General features: G+C 35.8%; 1 protein-coding gene across 1 annotated transcript in view; it reads right to left on the bottom strand.

Annotated features, from left to right (window-relative positions):
• The window catches only part of BCAS3 (BCAS3 microtubule associated cell migration factor), a 628,358-nt gene that overhangs the window by 511,293 nt on the left and 95,572 nt on the right, over positions 1–21,493 (bottom strand). The window contains exon 9 of the mRNA XM_047833397.1: positions 18,423–18,495. Within this exon, the coding sequence (XP_047689353.1) occupies positions 18,423–18,495 (73 nt within the window). The remainder of the gene's footprint in view (positions 1–18,422; positions 18,496–21,493) is intronic.

The following is a 21,493-nucleotide window of genomic DNA, read 5'->3' as shown; positions in this document are numbered from 1 at the left end:
AGGTCATGACTTCACTGTTTGAGTCCGAGCCCCACGTCAGGCTCTGTACTGACAGCTCAGAGCCTGGAGCCTGCTTCAGATTCTGTGCCTCCCTCTCTCTCTGACCCTCTCCCACTCTCAATCTGTTTCTCTCTCAAAAATAAATAAAACATTAAAAACTTTAAAAAACAGAGAGAATATAATGATCCTTCTTAGGATAAAAGGGAAAAATATTAAAGCATTTCTTTGTGATAGCAGCATAGGTAATCCATAGCAAACATTTTTTCATAGCAAACATTTTTAAATCATACACACACAGGTATGATTTACTCAGAAGTAAGGATTCCTTATATCTCACTGAAATGTGTCAATTTACTGCTATGTAGTAATCAACATAGCCCTTGATTAAAACATGTTTAATTCTTAGTTAAAGCAAATTATCTTTCTCAAATCCCAATACTTGGATTCAAGAAAGTCATCAAGTAACAGAACTAGTGACATTTTTTTTGCCATTTTATTTATTTTTTTTAATTTATATCCAAGTTAGTTAGCATATAGTGCAACAATGATTTCAGGAGTAGATTCCTTAATGTCCCTTACCCATTTAGCCCATCCCCCTTCCCACAACCCCTCCAGTAACCATCCGTTTGTTCTCCATATTTAAGAGTCTTTTATGTTTTGTCCCCCTCTCTGTTTTTATATTCTTTTTGCTTCCCTTCCGTTATGTTCATCTGTTTTGTCTCTTAAATTCCTCATGTGAGTGAAGTCATATGATATTTGTCTTTCTCTGACTAATTTCGCATAGCATAATACCCTCTAGTTCCATCCACGTACTTGCAAATGGCAAGATTTAATTCTTTTTGACTGCCGAGTAATACTCCATTGTGTATATATATCACATCTTCTTTATCCATTCATCCATCGATGGACATTTGGGCTCTTTCCATACTTTGGCTATTGTTGATAGTGCTGCTATAAACATTGTGGCTCATGTGCCCCTTTGAAACAGCATACCTGTATCCCTTAGATAAATACCTAGTAGTACAATTGCTGGGTCATAGGGTAGTTCTATTTTCAATTTTTTGAGGAACCTCCATACTGTTTTCCAGAGTGACTGCACCAGTTTGCATCCCCAACAGCAGTGCAAAAGAGATCCTCTTTCTCCGCATCCTTGTCACCATGTCACAACTAGTGACATTTAGCAAGATTTTATTCTGGCTAAATACCATATGGCTGCATTAACAAAATATTTCCCCCCAAAATTATGGAATTATACTTGATTTAGAAACTGCCATGGTTCTTCATAATGAATTAATTTTCATCATCAATTTTGTCTTTAGGACAAGCACAACAAAACAGTGATCTCTTTCTACAGCTTATTCACTGTGCACATGCCCTGCTCCACCAGAAGTAGAGTCAGTGGGCCTGTATGGAATTCCACAAAGTCGGAATCTATGCAGATGTTCTTCCCCTTTTGGTTTTCCTTTAATTTGCAAATCTTGTAATCTAAGCCTGAAGTTGACCGAACCAACATCTAAACCAATATAGCAATATCAGCCAAAAACTCAATCTGTTTTCTATTTATATGTCAAGACTGCATCCTTTTGGTGGCTGAAAAATTTTGTTTTGAAATGATTACACAGAGAAACCGTAAGCCCTTTAGTAGTTTTATGAACTTGTCCTAGATGGAAAGCTTTTCTTTTAAAAGGCCTTTAGCTTCAGATGTAGAGCAGAAGAAAAAACAATTTTGAATTAAAAACTACTACCTTTATGTTTTTAACTATATACTAAAGTCATCTTAAACTACATGACAGCAAAGTATCTCCCCCCAAAAAAAGACCTCAGTGATACTTGGAGACTTATTACATAAAAATGTGCTGCTTCTATTCTTCCTACTGGGAGGGACAGCAAGGATGCATTAATGAGGGGCATGAAAAAATTATTGTGCCTGATGGACACGCTCATTACTTTCACAGGAGTGCTGGTTTCATGGTATGTACATACGTCAAAATTTGCCATACAATACACTTTAAAGATGTGGTTTGTTGTATTTCAGTTACACCTCAGTGAAAATATAAATATATAAATATAGCACGAGCTTCTTTAGGGAATATAAACAAATAACCATTTTCCAATGAAAGTAAAGGGCTCCTGTTCATCAGAGATAGACAGTACTGGGCTAAGACATGAAGCCTGACAAACCTGTAGCACAAGTACTGGATAAACTGGGCACGGCCACATTTCTCCAACAGTCATACAGGCAAAGCTTCCCCCAAACATTACATATATACATAACGTATACATATATACACACACATGCACATATACATACATACATGGTCGAGTATTCCCTGGCTGCCCTTCATATCTTTCTCACCCAATTAATGTGAGGTGCGTCTAATATGGACCTGACACTGTATGAGATACTTGAAAACATTATCTTATTAAATCCTCACAAGAACCAAGCCCAGTAGCTGTCTATGAGCACCACTTTACAAATAAGAAATTAAGCCTGAATACTGTTGACTAATTTACTAATTTATGCAGCTAATAATTCATATCTAGGTCTGTGTGACTCCAAAACCTTTGTTTTTTTTTTCCATTATTCTACACTTTTTGCCATGCATTCTGGAGTATTAGTGAATATTATAGAGCACTAACCTCAGCATAAATGTTTACAGAAAGAGAATTATAGAACCAAAAATGAAAACCAGATGCATTAAACACAAATATCACAATAGGTAGTGTTCTTATTAGATTAATACTAAAAATGCTGCCACTGAAGGCTCAATGTCATCCAGAATATCATAAAGTCAAGGTTTGCTTTGAAGGCTTCTTTCTTCAACTATACATTATAGATTATTATCCTCTGGCAATCTTTCCTTACACTACATTTCCAGGAACTCCTGTAAATATTCCTGGCTAACAGCTCAGGAGAGATGAATCTATAGATCTGTACATGTAACAAGAAAATGTGGGGAAGAAAAAGAGAAAAACTGTGATGGTTTTCCACAAAGAGGTCATCAGAAAGAATCCATATGTATACCCATACACCAAATTAAGGTTAGAGCAACACAGTTTAATAAAAAGATAAAGTGAGCTACATACGTAATGTGAAATTTCCTAGTAGCTACATTAAACAAAAGTAAAAAGAAATAGGTGAAATTTATTTTAATATACTTTTACATAATATATCCACAATATTATCATTTCAATTGGCATCAACCATGTTTAAATTTCTCATAGCCAAATCTGCTTGAACAATACAAGAATTGCTAGTCAGCTAATACTTAAGTATACGGATCCTAAAGAAAAGTGGAAAACATACGAAACACATCCAAGAGAAGAGATAGCATCTTCTCAACTCCTTGTAATGATGTATTTCAACACTCACTTTCTGAAAAAGAGGGTCAAAACTTTGTGTGGGTTCGTTCCTCAAGGACTTCTACTAAAATCAGGCAGAACCACATGACAAGAATTAAATGTAGCTCTTGGAAAATACACCTCTCTGCAACACTGCTACATGAAACATACACTGTAGTAAAATGGCAGGAGAAACAGCCCCATTTTAATAAAATTTGTGGCTAATTTTTTATCTCAAATTTAGAATCAGACAGTATAGGAAACAAACCTTTCACAAATGCTTTCTTCTTTGCCTTACCGTCATTCTCTTACACAAAATCTTACAAAACTAAACATGAGATCCTTAGATCTGGTGATAGCACATCATGGCCTATTTTAAGCTTTAAGCTTTCTATTTATGATCAATATGTTTTAAAATATGTATATTCATGAAATATGTATACAATAGGATAATGTGCATAAGGTAGCATTAATAATCATTGTTAAATGAAAACACACCATATTAACAAAAGGCAAAAACAAGCAAGGTGCAAATAAGAATGATACAACCCAAATGTTTTTTAAAAATGTGTTTGTGTGTGTATATATGGCCAATTAACTCTGAATCTCCAAATATCTTCAAATATATATATATTTGAGATATATATATATATCTCAACAAGGAAAGCAAATGAAATTACTCCTGAATTGTACTATAGCATAACTAAGAACGAGAAAAACCAACAAATTTAAATAACATTTACATAGGGAGATCAGAAATATTCAAAATTGAGCTCTGGGCCCAGAGCTCAGTAAGGATTATGTGGAAAAAAGTAGAAACTGCAAGGTCCTACTAGTGGCAGAACATAGATAAAATCACCTAGGATTTACTTCCAGAAGCAAGAAGTCTCACCTAAGTGGGGAATTGCTGAAAACAGGTCTCAGATCAGTTGGATCAGAGTGTTGTCTACTAATGAATCAATGGAAAGGGCTGAGAATGAGTGCAGGACCAGAGATGCCAGTCAGAGGGAAAGCGTCAGAGAGGAATCACAACAGACATGTCCTCAGGAACTCAACAGGAAAAGAAAATATGGAAGAAAGCAGATGAAGGTAAATGTCTTACCAGAAAAACAGAGGAGGGGGGGAAAAAAAGAGGAAGAACTGAAGTCATTGCCCCAAGGTGTCATTTATTAAAGAAACCCTATACTTCACCATATCTACAGAAAAAAACATACACCCACTAGGAAACCAGGTAACACATCTGAACCCCTCCAACCACAACTCCTAACCTCTATAAAACTATTGTTAAAACTGGCCCAGAAAAAAAAACATACTGTGTTCATCATGAGCAAAAAAGACAAAAGAAAAAGAAAAAAAAAAAAGAAAAAGAAAAAAAGAAATTAGTATAACATTCACACTAAACTACTAAAAAACAGAATTTTATCTTAATGAAAATACCCCCCCAAATCCCACAAAATAGAAAACTATAACCCCACAGTACAAGATAATCACCTAAACATGCATGCCTCACTTAGTGACTTTAATTTGTTCCTGAAAACTCTACCACTAAATGAAAAGGCATTAAATGGAAAATCATTTCTATTACTTTCAATGGTAAAAACTGTAATAAGTTCTATTCCAATCCAGATTTTCACAGAGAAAAAGATAGTAAATAAATACTAAATATGTACTTACATGACAAACATTAGTCTGAAAGTAAATACACATTGTACTTTAATTATAATGTAATGAAAGTTTATCACACTAGTCAAAGTAGAAAGACTTGTTTGTAAGTGGTTGTTGATTTAAAAAAGGTATCAGGGGGCGCCTGGGTGGCGCAGTCGGTTAAGCGTCCGACTTCAGCCAGGTCACGATCTTGCAGTCCGTGACTTCGAGCCCCGTGTCAGGCTCTGGGCTGATGGCTCAGAACCTGGAGCCTGTTTCCGATTCTGTGTCTCCCTCTCTCTCTGTCCCTCTCCCGTTCATGCTCTGTCTGTCTCAAAAATAAATAAACGTTAAAAAAAAAAATTTTTTTTAAAGGTATCAGGAAGTCCATTTCATGGAAGGTAAATCTCCTTTCAGGTGACCTACTTTCAGGTGGATATCCAGTATCAGAATGAGACATGTTTAATGAGAATTACCTTTCCATCATACTATGATAATAAAAAAAAATTTTTCAACCTCACATAGCCATAAAAGAAGAATCTGTGTGTGAACAAAAGTACAATGTGAAAGCTTGACTGACTTCTCATAGTTTGTCTCCATTTAATACATCACATACATTTTAAGGTTCTCAAATATGACTATTTCTAATGACATGATATAATTTCTGAGAACATACACCAGGTCAGTAGTTGGCTAATTCTTAAGAAAATGCCCTTTTTTAAAACTCGATTTCCATTTTCAATCCTCTTTATAAAAAAGACCATCTTTTGCTTAATGATTTAAGCTTTTTCCCTTTGCTTCTCTTTTATCTACACCATTCTCCCCATCAGCTTTTCAACCTTTTTGGGATTCATGGATCCCCTGCTCCCAGATCACACATTTAAATAAAATTATAGCAGAGAAATACTGGGACAAAATAAAAACTAAAATCAAGAGTGTTCCCAGACCAGCAGGGGTGGCAGGACCCAAGTCCCCTAGCGCCGTGAGGACACACGGCTGGCCAATGAGTATAACTGGGGTGGCCAGGAGCCCAGTAACAAAGGTAGTCCCTTTGCTGCCCTGTTGGTACCACGGGAGGCTGGCGCCCAGCCGAGACCAGATTTGTGGAGCAAAGACAACTGGGAAGGTCTGGAAACAATGAACCGTAAGGGAAAGCTGAGCAAGCCTGGAAGAAGCTCAGAGGAGCATCAGCAGGAGCTGGAGGCCAAACATACTGAAAAGAAGGTGGGCAAGGATCCTGTGAAAGTGAGAAACTGGAAGCTGGGTGGAAACTGGTGTGGGTGCTTTCTGGCCGAAGAGAGCAGGCCCCTCTGATGTATTTATTATACAAACCATACGAGTCTAGCTGGCCTGGCCAGGCACATCCCACAGATACATAGTTGGAGTCACAATAAATTCTATTTCACAAAAAAATAAAAAGAGTGTTCCCAACATCTGAAAGTTGTGGCTGTAAAAAACAGACAAGAGTTAAGAAGGTGCTTCCACATCTTCCTTCTCACCAGGTATAAAAAATAATGGTTAATACAGTTCATGTACCTATTGCTATATGACAAAGCACTAAAAATCATACTGCTTTAGACCAATAACCACTTTATTTCCCATGATTCTGTGGATTGGAGAGGTGCTGGTTCTGCCATTCTCTCCTGGGCTCATATTCCACTTTCTAAGTTGGCTGAGCTTTGGGCTCAGTTGGGAAAGCAAGAATGGTTAAGTCTCTTTCCATGTGGACTTTCACCCTCACATGCTGCTGGTGATGATGACTTGACGTAGAGGCTTCAGTATGCAAATATTTATCAAGCATGTGACTGTGGTACATTTACTGATAGATTATTAGTTAAAGCAAGTCTCATAAACAAGCTTAGTTTCAAGTGGGAGGGGCCTATACAAGAACATGGAGAGGTGGGACTGGGAAGTTCGATTCACTGAAAGACATTAACCATAATAATTAGAAGTAGTGTACTTTAAAAGTTATTTGATAGAGGGGCGCCTGGGTGGCGCAGTCGGTTAAGTGTCCGACTTCAGCCAGGTCACGATCTTGCGGCCCGTGAGTTCGAGCCCCGCGTCAGGCTCTGAGCTGATGGCTCAGAGCCTGGAGCCTGTTTCCGATTCTGTGTCTCCCTCTCTCTCTGACCCTCCCCATTCATGCTCTGTCTCTCTCTGTCCCAAAAATAAATAAACGTTGAAAAAAAAATTTTTAAAAAAAAGTTATTTGATAGAATATTCTGACTAGAAACTACTGTTTTGATTAAGCTGCAGTGGTAGCTTCACCTGAAACCATATGTAGAAATAGGACTCTTATTTCATATTCAATTACTGCGTTTTGTGTTAAAGCTCTATTATAACAAGAAGAAAAAGTTGTATAGATTTTAAAGAACTATTACATATGGTAAGTCTGTAACTAAATAATCAATTATAGATGTGAACACCACTATGAATCAGAAAGTCACAAACTCAGAATGGTCAAATAATAAGAAGATATGAAAGAAGAATTAACTGAAGATTGAGGATTTTTTAAAAATTGACAATGTGCAAAATGAAACCATAATGAGAAACCACTACATATTTCTTAGAATGGCTAAAATGAAAAAGATTGATAAAGCCAAGTGTTAATGAGGAAGTAGAACTAAAAATCTCATATGCTGTTGGTAGGATTGTAAAAATAGGACAACCACTTTGAAAAACACACTCCTAACATGTGATTCAGCCATTCTACTCATAGGTATCGGTCCAAAAGAAAAGAAAGCACATGTTTATACAAATACTTGAAAATTATGTTCATTGCAGCATTATTTGTAAAAGCCAAAACCCAGGAACAATTGAAAGATACATCAATAGGTGAATGGATAATCAATCATCATAAGATAGTAGTAAGCAATAAAAATGACCTATTGATAAATGCAATAACACAGATGAACCTCAAATTAAATATGCTGCATAACAGAAGAAAAAGTAACCTAGCCAAAGAAAAAGTGCATGCTGTATGATTCCATTTATATAAAACTCTAGAAAATGTAAACTATAGTGATAGAAGGTAGATAAGTAATCATCTGAGGAAAAAAAACTGGGAGGGAAGAGTTATAAAGGGACACAAAGAATATTGGGGAGTGATAAATATGTTCCTTATCTTGTTTATAGTGATGATTTCATAAGTGTATATATATGTCAAACACAAAATTGTACACTTTAAGTATATATAGGTTATTTTACGTCAGTTATACTTCAATAAAGCCATTTAAAAGTATGTGCACACACATTACAGGGTTTTTTTTGCTACAATTTATAATTCTAAACGGAGAGTTATGTCAGTATATCAAGGAAGTTGTATTAATAAATAAAACTGACAGTATTTTAATTTTTTATGCTACAACATAACAGCAATTGAATACGCTGGCTCAATTGAATGCATAAAACCAGGAGGAATCAGGTTCTTTATGGCTCAGTTTAACCATGTGCTCGGGCTACAATGTACTTAGAGCTTGTTTCTATCTGATCGTTGTCCATTTTGCTCTTTCTTCGCTAACCTAACTATCTCAACTCTTCCTTATACCCCCGTTCCAACAAGGTATCTTCACTCTCCTTTCTAGGTAAAATTCTTTATTTACTAGTAATTTTTATTGGCATTAACCTTTCTTTTTAATAGTTCTGATTTTGAATCAGGATTATTGCTCTGATTACAACATGGCATAAATTTCCTCCACACTTGTTTTCCCCATAAACTCTGCTTTAGTATGAAATTTTGCTGAATGTAAGCGTGCTGCTCCTCCAAATACACTTTATATTCTCTGCACCCTGCTTCCTGCCTTGGGAGATTGACCCACACTATAGAGGTTGCTAAATGGGCTCTCTGAACCTTCAGAACCCAGCCTCTGGCTTCTGGCTGGGTTCAGCCTGAGGGAGCCATCTAGAGAAAAGAGAGTAAAATTGGTACACCTCTGATTGCTCTATCTCTACCAAATCCTTCCACCAGAGGCCACTGCTTCTGTATGTGACCCTCCTGACAGGGGTCCCTTTTCAGGCTCTGCTAATGGCTCTCTCCCCTTGTCTGAAAATGGTAAAAGGTCTCAGCTCCCGCATGGTTCACTGTAACTTTCCTCAAAATATCCAATTTGAGTCTGTTTCTAGGCAAGACCCTAACAAAACAGGTTTTGAGGAATACATATAGCATATAATAGCAAATAAGGAAGTTCTTTCTAAAAACTAAGCCAACTTTCCTTTGGTTTGGTCACTTACATACATCCATTTTGCTGGGCCATTTGAGATTTGTGCCAATTTCAGGATCACAAGGAAATATACAGCAGTATCTGTAAATATGACCTTACAACACACCACTTAGGAGTGTCCATAGTTCAGATACTATTTTTTTGAAATAAATACATTTTAAAAACTTTCCCGGGTTAAAATATAACATAATAATATGTGTCTCAGTTTACAGATTTGTCCAGCATGTGTTTTAAAACTTTATAAGTGTGAGTCAAGTATGTAGTATCCTGGCTCTCTTCCTTCCCCCATGGGAAAATTAAAAATTTGCTTTAAGTAAGTGAACTTGGTAAATGTTGCATAATTAACATTCATGCTAATGACTTTTGTTTACTAAAGGCAGTGTAACATTTCAAGATATATAAAGTATATCTCTAAGTCCATGAGAGAAAGCACTGTAATGTAATGTCATCTTCTAATGTCATTATAAGATATAAGTAATAGTAATGTCATCTTATTTCTTTAAGATTTCATTACATCTACAATTAGATGAATAAGGCATACTCTAGATAATAAATACTAAAGTCCAGAGGCTCATGAACAATCCATGATATTCGATACCCTACTATACAGACTGATTGCATTAAAAACCGCTATGCCAACGTGGCAGCTCTGATTAGTGATATGTCAAAGATTTTTACGTAAAAGCCCATTCTTTGAAAGCAGTAAAGAGAGCCAGAGGGCCATGCAGAGAACTAGAAGAAAATGCAGAACACCCACAGGAGGGAAAAATACCAGAGAGATGGGCAAGTGAAAGAGTTGTGCTTGAAAGAAGGCCAAGGAACTGCTTGGAAAGCGCATGTATTAAAAAAACATCAAAGACTGGAAGACTAGCATAAATCTCTCTTTTGTGTCTGCAGAAGCAATACCAGCCCCAAATGTGATTTCCTCATTCCTCATGAACACAATAGGATGAAAATTAGTCAAAACTCAAAATACATAGTATCACATGTAAAATCATTGGTGACATTTCACAACAAAAAGAAACATTGCATACCTATTATCCCAAGCAATCTCCCTTCTACTTCTAATTAACAGAACTTTTATTTACTTTAGACACAACATGAAATAAAGTCTCTTCAGTGACACTTCAGGACACTGAAACTGTGCTTAACTTCTACCCAAATAACTACTGCTTTCAGGCAGTGGCTACCAAACACCCATCCCATGGAATCCTGTCAATCCAAGATGACTCTTTGGCAGTCTGTAAAAAAAAAAAAAAAAAAAAAAAAAACTGCAAAAAATTAATCCTTTGAACTAACTGTATTATATTCAATGAACAGTCCTTAATTTTTAAATTAAGACTTTAGTCTTATATATAGCTAACTTACTTTGCTTTTTTCAAGGTGAATTTAAGATAAAAACAGGTATTTTATGTTTTTTACATGTCTTTGGTTGCCAAATTTCAATTTTTCTGATTATTAAAATCCAATCTTGGAAATATGGCCAGAGAGTGCCTATTTAATAAGAGATAAGGGATTCCAAACCAAATGAAATGAGGAAATTTTCTCACTCTTACAAGAATTTCTCACCACCAAATGGATATATGATAGAAGTCTCTGGAACAGCTTTGTTTTGTTTGTTTGTTTAATTTATTTATTTATTTTGAGACATAGAGAGAATGTGCAAATTGCACAGAGAGAAAGGCATAGAGAGAGAGAATCTCAAGCAGGCTCCACACTGTGAGTGCGGAGCCCAATGCGGGGCTCGATCTCACAAAGAGTGAGATCATGACCTGAGAGCTAAAATCAGATACTTAACCGACTAAGCCACCCAGGTGCCCCAAGATTTTCTTTATCTTTATCAGGAGACAAACTATGTGATGTTCAACATTCTTTCCACTTCCAATTTTCTATGATTCTGTCATTATAAAGGACATATCTCTATTCCATATAATGTATATAAAGTGATGACAGTGTATTATATGATTAAACATTCTTTAAGGTCTGCAGTCAGCTGTTAAATAATGTTACTCTTTTGCTACATTCTAGGAGCCATTTAGCATACAGTATACAATGAACTCTGGTTTTCCTAAAAGAGTGTATATTCTGTAGTATACTGTCTGTACTTCTCCTCCCCTCATATTATTACACCAAAATCTCCCTCCAAAACCTAAATGGCTTATCTGGAATTATTATGGAATCACATACACACATACACACAAACAATAATAATAATTTAAAAATTACTAGAATACCAAAATATATATTTTAGTGATAGTCATGCATGCAATTTAAAACTGTGGGCTAGGGACGCCTGGGTGGCTCAGTCGGTTGAGCATCCAATTTCGGCTTGGGTCATGATCTCGCAGCTCGTGAGTTAGAGCCCCACGTCAGACTCAGTGCTGGCAGCACACAGCCTGGAGCCTGCTTCAGATTCTGTGTCTCCCTCTCTCTCTTCCCCTCCCCTGCTCATTCTCTCTTTCTCTCTCAAAAATAAATAAACATTAAAAAATAATAAAATAAAACAAAAAACTGTGGGCTAACTACAACATACTTATATAAAAAGGATAAAATATGAGGAAGACTAGGATTATTTCCATAGCAATTACCCCTTCCTTGAAAAGGCACTATAAATTTATAAAAATAAAAAATTATAATCCAATCAAATCGAAAGAAAATGCTGTTGACTTTTCATAAGAATTTAATAAGCAGTATAAGCAACTGACAATGTCCATAGCAACAGGTTATCAACAAAGTATTTGCCAGAGAAATGGATGGCAATGGACACATCTTGTACATCTCCACAGGGGGAAGGAGGAGGTCTTAAGACTGTGCACCACTGGTTTGGAAGAAGGTATCAAAACCCAGGTGCAGTATGTATGGCTTCTCAGATTAAGAGACTTTTTTTTTTTTAACTTAAATTCAAGTTAGTTAACATATAGTGTAGCATTGGTTTCAGGGGTAGAATTTACTGATTCATCACTTACATATAACACCCAATACTCATCCCAACAAGTGCCCTCCTTAATGTCCATCACCAATTTAGCCCATCCTCCCACACACCTCCCTTCCGCAACCCTCAGTTCTCTGTATTAAGTCTCTTGGGGCACCTGGGTGGTTTAGTAGGTTGAGTGTCCAACTTCAGCTCAGGTCATGATCTCGCAGTCCTTGGGTTCAAGCTCTGCATCAGGCTCTGTGCTGACAGCTCAGAGCCTGGAGCCTGCTTTGGATTCTGTGTCTCCCTCTCTTTCTGTCTCTCCCCCACTCACACTCTGTCTCTTTCTCTCTCAAAAATAAACATTTAAAAAATATTTTTTTAAAAAAAAGTCTCTTATGGTTTGCCTCCCTCTCTGTTTTTATCTTATTTTGTTTTTCCTTCCCCTGAGATTTTCTCAATCATAAAAAATGATTTCTATATTTTGGAGCTACTAATATTCAAATAAAGGGCTAGTATGACTATAAAGCAAGCTTATTAAAATCTATTCACTAAAAAATAAATATTTTGAGGGCCTACTAGATAGAAGACATTGTGCTTAATAACAAGAAGATAATAAAGTCAAGATAAAGTCAACATTCTCAAGGTGCATGTGACATTAGACAGTATCTCAAGCAGCCACTGCATGAATGTATGGCTTTCTCCATCTCCATTTGATTCAGTCATTTCTCTTTTAATTATTCTCCTACCTTTCCATTAGTTCAGTTTTTTCCTTTTCCTTCCTCAATGGTTCCTTATATCAACCACCTTTATGTCTATGAACTTGAGTTTATTTTTTTTAAGTGAACTCCACACCCAACGTGGGGCTCGAACTCATGATCCCAAGATCAAGAGTTGCATGCACTACCAAATCAGCCAGCCAGGCACCCCAAACTTGAGTTTCTTAATTCAAACTACAGCAGTCTACCCTTACCTACAGTTTCATTTTCTGGATTTCAGTGTTACCCATGGTCAACCACGGTCCAGAAGCAGATGATCCTCCTTCTGAAGTACCATGAGAGGTCAATAGTAGCCTAACTACGTCATAACACCTACTTCATTCACCTCACTTCATCTCATCACATAGGTATTTTATCATCTCATATTGTCACAAGAAGAGTGAATACAGTATAATAAGATATTTTGAGAGAAAGAGACCATTACATAACTTTTATTACAGCATATTGTTATAACTGTTCTATTTTATTATTGTTGTTAATCTCTTATTGTGCCTAATAGGGGCACTTGTACCCCAGTGGTTTTTTTTTTAATGTTTTTATTTATTTTTGAGACAGCGAGAGACAGAACATGAGCAGGGAAGGGGCAGAGAGAGAGGGAGACACAGAATCTGAAGCAGGCTCCAAGTTCTGAGCTGTCACCACAGAGCCCGAGGCGGGGCTCGAACTCACAGACTGTGAAATCGTGACCTGACCTGAAGTCGGACGCTTAACCAACTGATCCACCCAGGCGCCCCGTACCCCAGTGTTTATAGCAGCACTCTCAACAATAGCTAAATTATGGAAAGAGCCTCAATGTCCATCAACTGATGAATGGATAAAGAAATTGTGGTTTATATACACAATGGAATACTACGTGGCAATGAGAAAGAATGAAATATGGTCTTTTGTAGCGACATGGATGGAACTGGAGAGTGTTATGCTAAGTGAAATAAGTCATACAGAGAAGGACAGACTCCATATGTTTTCACTCCTATGTGGATCCTGAGAAACTTAACAGAAGACCATGGGGGAGGGGAAGGAAAAAAAAATGGTTAGAGAGGGAGAGAGCCAAAACATAAGAGACTCCTAAAAACTGAGAACAAACTGAGGGTTCATGGGGGGTGAGAGGGAAGGGTGGGTGGTGATGGGTATTGAGGGCACCTGTTGGGATGAGCACTGGGTGTTGTATGGAAACCAATTTGACAATAAATTTCATAATAAAAAAATTAATTTAAAAAAATCTCTTATTGTGCCTAACTTACAAATTAAACTTTACCATGAGTATGTATGTACAGGAAAAAACAGTATATATAAGGTTCGGTACTATCTATGGTTTCAGGCATCCACTGGGGGTCTTGGAACATACTCCCCCTAGGAAACGGGGGACTACTATACCTTAGATACACTCATACCCTCCTTTCAAGTGCCTTCCATTTTTGTTACTTTATTTAAAATTGGAATGGGGTGGGAGCACCTGAGTGGCTCAGTCAGTTGAGCATCCCACTCTTGATTTCAGCTCAGGTCATGATCTCATCGTTCAGGAGATTGGGCCCTGCATGGGGCTCTACAGTGATAGCACAGAGCCTGCTTGGGATTCTTTCTCCCTCTCTCTGTCTGTCTGTCTGTCTCTCTCTCTCTCTTTGCTCCTCCCCCACTCACACACACTCACACACTTGTGCACACACTCACTCTTTCTCTCAAAATAAATAAATAAACTTAAAAAAAAAATTGGAATGGGTGGGGAGGGAACATGCCCTGTCTTGAAATTACTTTGCATTAGACAAAAGTTGGCACTACACTTCATTAAATAAGAGTATTTCTAGGCCTTGGTAACCACAGTGCAATGTGGTTTGGAGAACATCGATTAAGGAAGCATTTTCCTGATTGATGAAAAATAACTCATTTATGATCATCTACCTCTTCTGGAAGGTTATGCAGTGTATTAATGTAGCACATAATAAAAACAACAAAAAATTTTTATGTATTTCTTAAATTAGCTACTTCTATTTTCCAATCTCCATGTGCTTTGCATGTTCCTGCTATCATGCAAAGAAGATCCCCTCTGCATTTAATAAAACAATGTGTTAAAACAAACAAACAAACAAATCAGGGCAGTCCCTTTACACTGAAAAACTTCCAGCTAAGTAGCTATGTAACAGTATGTGTCACTCTGTTTAAAACAATAAAAGTATGGGGCACCTCGGTGGCGCAGTCGGTTGAGCGTCCGACTTCAGCCAGGTCACGATCTTGCAGTCCGTGAGTTCGAGCCCCGCGTCAGGCTCTGGGCTGATGGCTCAGAGCCTGGAGCCTGTTTCTGATTCTGTGTCTCCCTCTCTCTCTGCCCCTCCCCGTTCATGCTCTGTCTCTCTCTGTCCCAAAAATAAATAAACGTTGAAAAAAAAAATTTTTAAACAATAAAAGTAAAATCAACAACAAAAGTATACTCCACTTCTACAGAAATATACTGAGACAACATATGCACATAACAAAAACTCTACTAAGAAGTTACTGTTTGGGGCGCCTGGGTGGCACAGTCGGTTAAGCGTCCGACTTCAGCCAGGTCACGATCTCGCGGTCCGTGAGTTCGAGCCCCGCGCAGGGCTCTGGGCTGATGGCTCAGAGCCTGGAGCCTGTTTCTGATTCTGTGTCTCCCTCTCTCTCTGCCCCTCCCCCGTTCATGCTCTGTCTCTCTCTGTCCCCCAAAAAATAAATAAATGTTGAAAAAAAAATTAAAAAAAAAAAGAAGTTACTGTTTAAGTAAGTGTGTAACTTATTTGCTAATTTTAAAATAATTCTATTATTAACTCTAAAAATAACTGGCCAGAGAATAGGAAGGTTGGATGCATGAACAAGAAGTTAGGGTACCCTAAATGCAAAGGTATGTTCCATCTACAGACCTGGCAAGTGGGCAAAGGCCTGGGTCCACAACTAACTATGACTGAATCTCACTTAGTTTCAGTTTCTTCATGTATAAAATGAGAATAGCACAATCTCCTCCACAGTCTTGTTTTAAGATTAAATGATGTTACATAATGGAAAATATGTAACAGACTAGATACATAGTAGGCATTCAACATTTGCTTTCCATTCCCCAGTGCTATAATAGCATAGTCAACAAGCATATGCCTCATAAAAATTTTGAGTTATAACTTTTTTCTAAATCCCAGAATCTGGGAAACAGATTTTAAAAGAATTGACCTATAATTAGACTCGTTATTATATTCAACTTTGGAGTTATTAAAAAGTGTCTAATCTGTTCAACATCACCATCTTCTAACCCACTGCACATTTAGAATTAACTCTTAAAATGTGTACATATTCACAAAGCACTAGCTCAGAGAGAAAATTCTATTCACCAGCAAGCATAATGCAACACTTGCAAGAAACACAAGACAATCCTATGTGGAAATGTCCTTGAGACAATAAACATTCTGACAGAGATGCTACATACAGTTGTTTATTATAATCAGATCAGCAAATAAGTGAAAACAAAATGAGTATTTCCTGCCATCATCTTCCATTAGAAAGAAAGGTATAAAACAAGAGAGAAAAAAGACAGCATGCAGGCAAGAGAAAGCTTATATATAATAACAAGACACCCTAGAAGTTACAGAAGTTACAGTCCATGAAATGACTTGTGAACTTAATTCAAAAGTATCTTTGCATTTATTCATCAATAACCACTCTTAAAACCACCCAGCAAATGATATAGAAGTCTCTTGCTAGAATGATTCCTCTACTGTGAAATAATTTAAGGAGCAGAAATGAGAAGAGAAAAATAAATGTCTACAATAGATATACTTTCTTAAATAGGCAAATTCTATTTTAATCAGGACTACATTCATTGCCCCTGTGGTGATTAATTTTGTGTCAATGTGGCTAGGCCACAATAACCAGATTTGGCCAAATAATATTCTAGATGTTTCTGTCAAGGTAGTTTTACGTAAGATTAATATTTAAATCAGTAAAGTTTGATTCTTAAGCAGATTATGCTCTATAATGTGAGTGTGCTTTATCCAGTCAGTTGAAAGTCTTAATATGAAAAAACAAAAACAAAACAAAAAACTGACCTCCTTGGGGGAAAAAAGAATTCTATCTTTGGACTGAAATTGCAACTCCTCCCTCAGTGTCTAAATTTTGGACTTGCCAGCCTTCACAATCATGAGCCAATTTCTTGAAATCTCAATCTCTCTCCTTCCCTCTTTCTCTCTTTCTCTGTCTCTGTCTCTGTCTCTCTCTCTCACCATAAACATACACACACATATATCCCACATGATACTGGTTTTGTTTCTAGGGAGAACCCTAACTAATATGACTCCCATACCATTAAATTCAACCCTCAATAAATGACCTCATCACCAATTACATATAATCACCTTACTCTTCCTTTTTGTCTTATTTTTTTTTTTTATAAAATGATCCCTCAATAAATGAATCTTGTAAAAACAAAAACAATCTCCTTAATAATACAGTTAGCAGGGTTGATAAGGAATGGAAAACCTTTCAAGAACTGCAAACCCAACCCAGCAGGTAGGCAAATGCCTTCTACGAATACATCTTTCTGTGGAGTTTCCACAGGTCTACATGCACTTGAACTTAAAGGGCCAAACATCAGGAAAACTGAAATCAACAAAGTTTCCCTCCAGCACAGCAGCTTATCTTCTTCTCTGTGACACCCATTCTTTTTCAGCACCTTTGTCAACACATCAGTGCCCTAATTCTCACGCTGGCTTCAATATAGTATTGAGTTCCTCTAGCCAGATTATCATCTCACTTTTTGCATCTTCTCAACTCCAGGATTCCCATTTGGTTTTCTATAATTTCTAACTCCTTACTGAAATCCTTTATCTGTTGAGTCATTGTTACCATGCTTTCTTTAATTTTAGAAACACAACTCATTTAGTTCTTAGAACATATTATATGAATATATGGTATAACAACTCTAGAAATCTGTCTTCCTCCACAATGCGCAGCTACTAATGTCTCTGCTCTGCTCTGCTTTTCTTTAATTCTTGTTATTTTAAAGCCTAGTTTCCTGGAGTTGCCCCTGTGTCTATGTAGCTTAGCCAATGATTCAACAGAGAATTTACTTAAATACTCAATAAAGGTTGTCATCCTTTCCAAAAGGATCTATGTGTGGTCAGGGTAGTATATCCAACATCCAGAACAGTTTCAAGTCTCCCCACATTTTAGTTTAGTCTCCACTGTGGAAAGCCATCATAAAAGTTACTACAATAAAAAAACACAGAAACTAAAAAACATTTTCCTTAATGATGCTAATCTTTTATTTCAAAACTGAATTCTGTTCTATTACTTGTTTTCTTTTGTCTCCTACTGTCACCCTGCATATGAGAAAACAGTAGGCAGGGAAATAACAAGGCCTGAGCCACAGGAAACCCTAAATATGTTTTTAATTCCTTTCTCTTCTCTCTTGTAAGAGCATTGTCTTATGGTAACAAAGATTTTAGGATAGCAAAATTCACTCTCTGGAATAACAATATAAACTTTTAATAGTGGTTCAAAGAATTTTTTTAATTTCCTTACCCAGAAGATCCAGTGCTCTTACAAACACCAAGGAGGGGCCTTTTTTCAGCAAAGTTGTCACACTTTTGAGTACCTGATAAAGAACATAAAATAAAATGTAAAATAAAACTTTGAGAAGTATTCTTGTATATTTTCCATTATCTTCATGCTCTCAAATTATTTACAGCTGAAGAGACAGCAAAACATTCATTATAAATTGACATAATTTATACACTTGACTGAACAAAAATAGAACAGCTATAAGTAAAACATAACTATTTTTAAAGTGGAACCAGCATTTAAAATATCTTTTTTAAAAAACTGGCACCAACTTCAATCTTATACACATTCTCCATGAGATCAGAAACCTCTTCCAACTCCACCAACTAATTACCTAAGACTAGTATAATTTTCATGTCAAAACTAAATAAAGGTAGGTCAGGCCAGAAAAATTATAAAATTATAGGCCATTATCAATATACATAAATGCAAAATTCCTTTTTAAAAATGTAAACTGAGTAGCAATATATGAGAAAAAACAAAGTCTCATAACAAAGTTGGATTTACTCAAGTTATAATTTCACATTACAAAACCTACTAATGTAATTGCTTATATTAGCAATGTAGCAGATGCAGAAAAAACATTCTATTCTGCACTATTCTATATACTATCCTGTATTCATCTAGTCATGATGAGAACAAAACAAAAAAACTTGTTTTCTTGTCCCAATAATGATTATTTACAAAATATTCTACAACAAAATCATAGGTAATGCTTTCAGAGTACTGCCATGAAACTCAGTAATAACACAAGGATATCCAATTAAATGTTCTATTCAACCCTATTCTGGAAGTCCTAAACAGGATAATAACAATAAATTAACTCAATAATATTGAGTTCAATAATAATAATATTGAACTCAATAATGTTGAGTTCAATAATATTGCTGGATATAAAATCAATGTAATAGCAGCAACAAGCAGAAGAATAAAGTCAGGAGTCAGAACCACAAAAAAAAAAAAAAAAAAAAAAAAGATGCTCAACCTCACACATGAGAGAAATTCCACTTAAAACTATATTGAAATTTGCTAATTTTCAGAAGTGATAATGGTATTATGGTTATAATTTTAAGATTCCTTATATTTTGGAAATAAATAATAAAATATTAACCAATAAGCTGGCATGATATCTGGGAGAGGATAGTTCACAATTTTCTGGATAAAGGGGAATAGATGTTAATGAAATAAGATTAGCCATAAAATGATGGGTAATAGATGATTAGAGATTGATATACTATTTTTACTACTTCTGAATAAATTAGAAATTTTCCATTAAAAATGTTTAAATTATACTTATAAACACTGACCTTTACATAAGACCTTCTCAAAAAAATCCAAAAGTTCTGTAAAATTTTCTGGTTATATCAATCAGTTATAAATGCAAATAGCCTTCAATAGGGAAATATCACTGCTAAGATTTAATCCTACATATATACTCAGCCATGAGGAAAGTAACTTGTACACAAAATTATTCACTGTAGCATTGTTTGTAACAGCAGAGGACTAGTAAGTTCTAAATATATAACAAAGTATTTCCTATAGCTGTAAAAGAATAAATGTATGCTCTATGAAAATATGGAATGAAATCCAAAATATATATATATATATATATATATAATAGCAGAAAAATACAAAATATTGTCCCATTTTTTGTATAACATGGAGAAAAAAGACTTATTTGCATATAAACATATCCACACACACTCTAAGATACATACAAAATCTTATCTAATGGCCACCAATGGGAGGGAGAATGGAAAAAGCAAAAGATAGAGAACAAAAATGGGAAAAAAAGTTTTTCATAGTCTATATACTTTATACTTTTTAATTTTAAAACCATATGAACATGTTAATTTCCCCCCAAATTTTGCTTTGTTTTGAAATAAGGAGACAAATGCCAGAAGACACCAGTATGTGTTTATTTCACTCTCTGAGATAAGCTGGTAGACTGAAGATATGCATTTCATTTTGTCCGTTCTGAAAATTCCAGTGAAAGCATATTAAATCAAACAGGGTTAAAAACTATATAATAACATCAACAAATACTGGAACTAGATAAGTGATAACTAACTTAGCAGTCCTAAGTGAAAGTTCAAGCTACTCTTGGGAGAAAAAAACAGAATCTGAGACTCAAATTACTTGACACCTGATTATACCAGGTATACCTGAGATTTATCCTTATACAGTTAGGAGATTGTAAAGGAGTTTGTAAGCTTTCTCTGGAGAATTTAACAAGTCAGTCCATGAATAAAAGACCAAAAGACATTGTCAGTCAGAAGACCCCAACAAAGAGCACAACTAAAGCACCAAACAATAAATTAAAAATTGACAAACACATCACAGAACTTTCAATCAGGTTTTTAGTTTGTCACTTATAAATATGTGCAGACAAGGAAAAGGAAAACAATCATCTGCAAAGTGGCTAACTCTATACAGGAAGAAAAACATCTATCTATCTATCTATCTATCATTTCTAAGATATAAGAGAAGCTATTTTAGGCATGGAACAATACAAGAATGCAATGAAAATGGACTCTTGGAGAATAAAAGAGAACTCCTGGAAATTAAAAAACAAGATAGATTATTTAATAAACTCAACACAAGGGTCAAAGGTAAAACTGAGAAAATGTCTCAGAGAGCAAAAACACAAAACTAGAGGGAAATGGCATAATCTACACACACACACATGAAATGTTAAAGGAGCAATCTCAAAAGTCTAATATAAATAGGAGAAAAGGGAAAAAAACAGAGAAAACAGAGAGGAAGAAATCATCTATGAAATGTTTCAAAAAAATTTTCACTGAACAAAAGTATATGAGTTTATAAGCCCTTTGAGAGTCTAGAACAATTGATTGAACGGATCAACCCCGATGTGTATCGTTTCAGGATACTGGCAAGAAGAAGTTTCTACAAGTCTCCATGGAAAAAAAACAGGTTGTTTACAGAAGCAAGAATTCCAGTGGCTACTCTAGGTATTATATAACATCAAAAAAAACCCCAGCTAACATCATATAAACTGAATACTTTCCCCC

Source organism: Prionailurus viverrinus, chromosome E1 (assembly GCF_022837055.1).
Source record: "Prionailurus viverrinus isolate Anna chromosome E1, UM_Priviv_1.0, whole genome shotgun sequence".
In the NCBI taxonomy this organism is placed as follows: Eukaryota; Metazoa; Chordata; class Mammalia; order Carnivora; family Felidae; genus Prionailurus; species Prionailurus viverrinus.
This window is presented reverse-complemented; position numbering and strand designations above follow the sequence as displayed.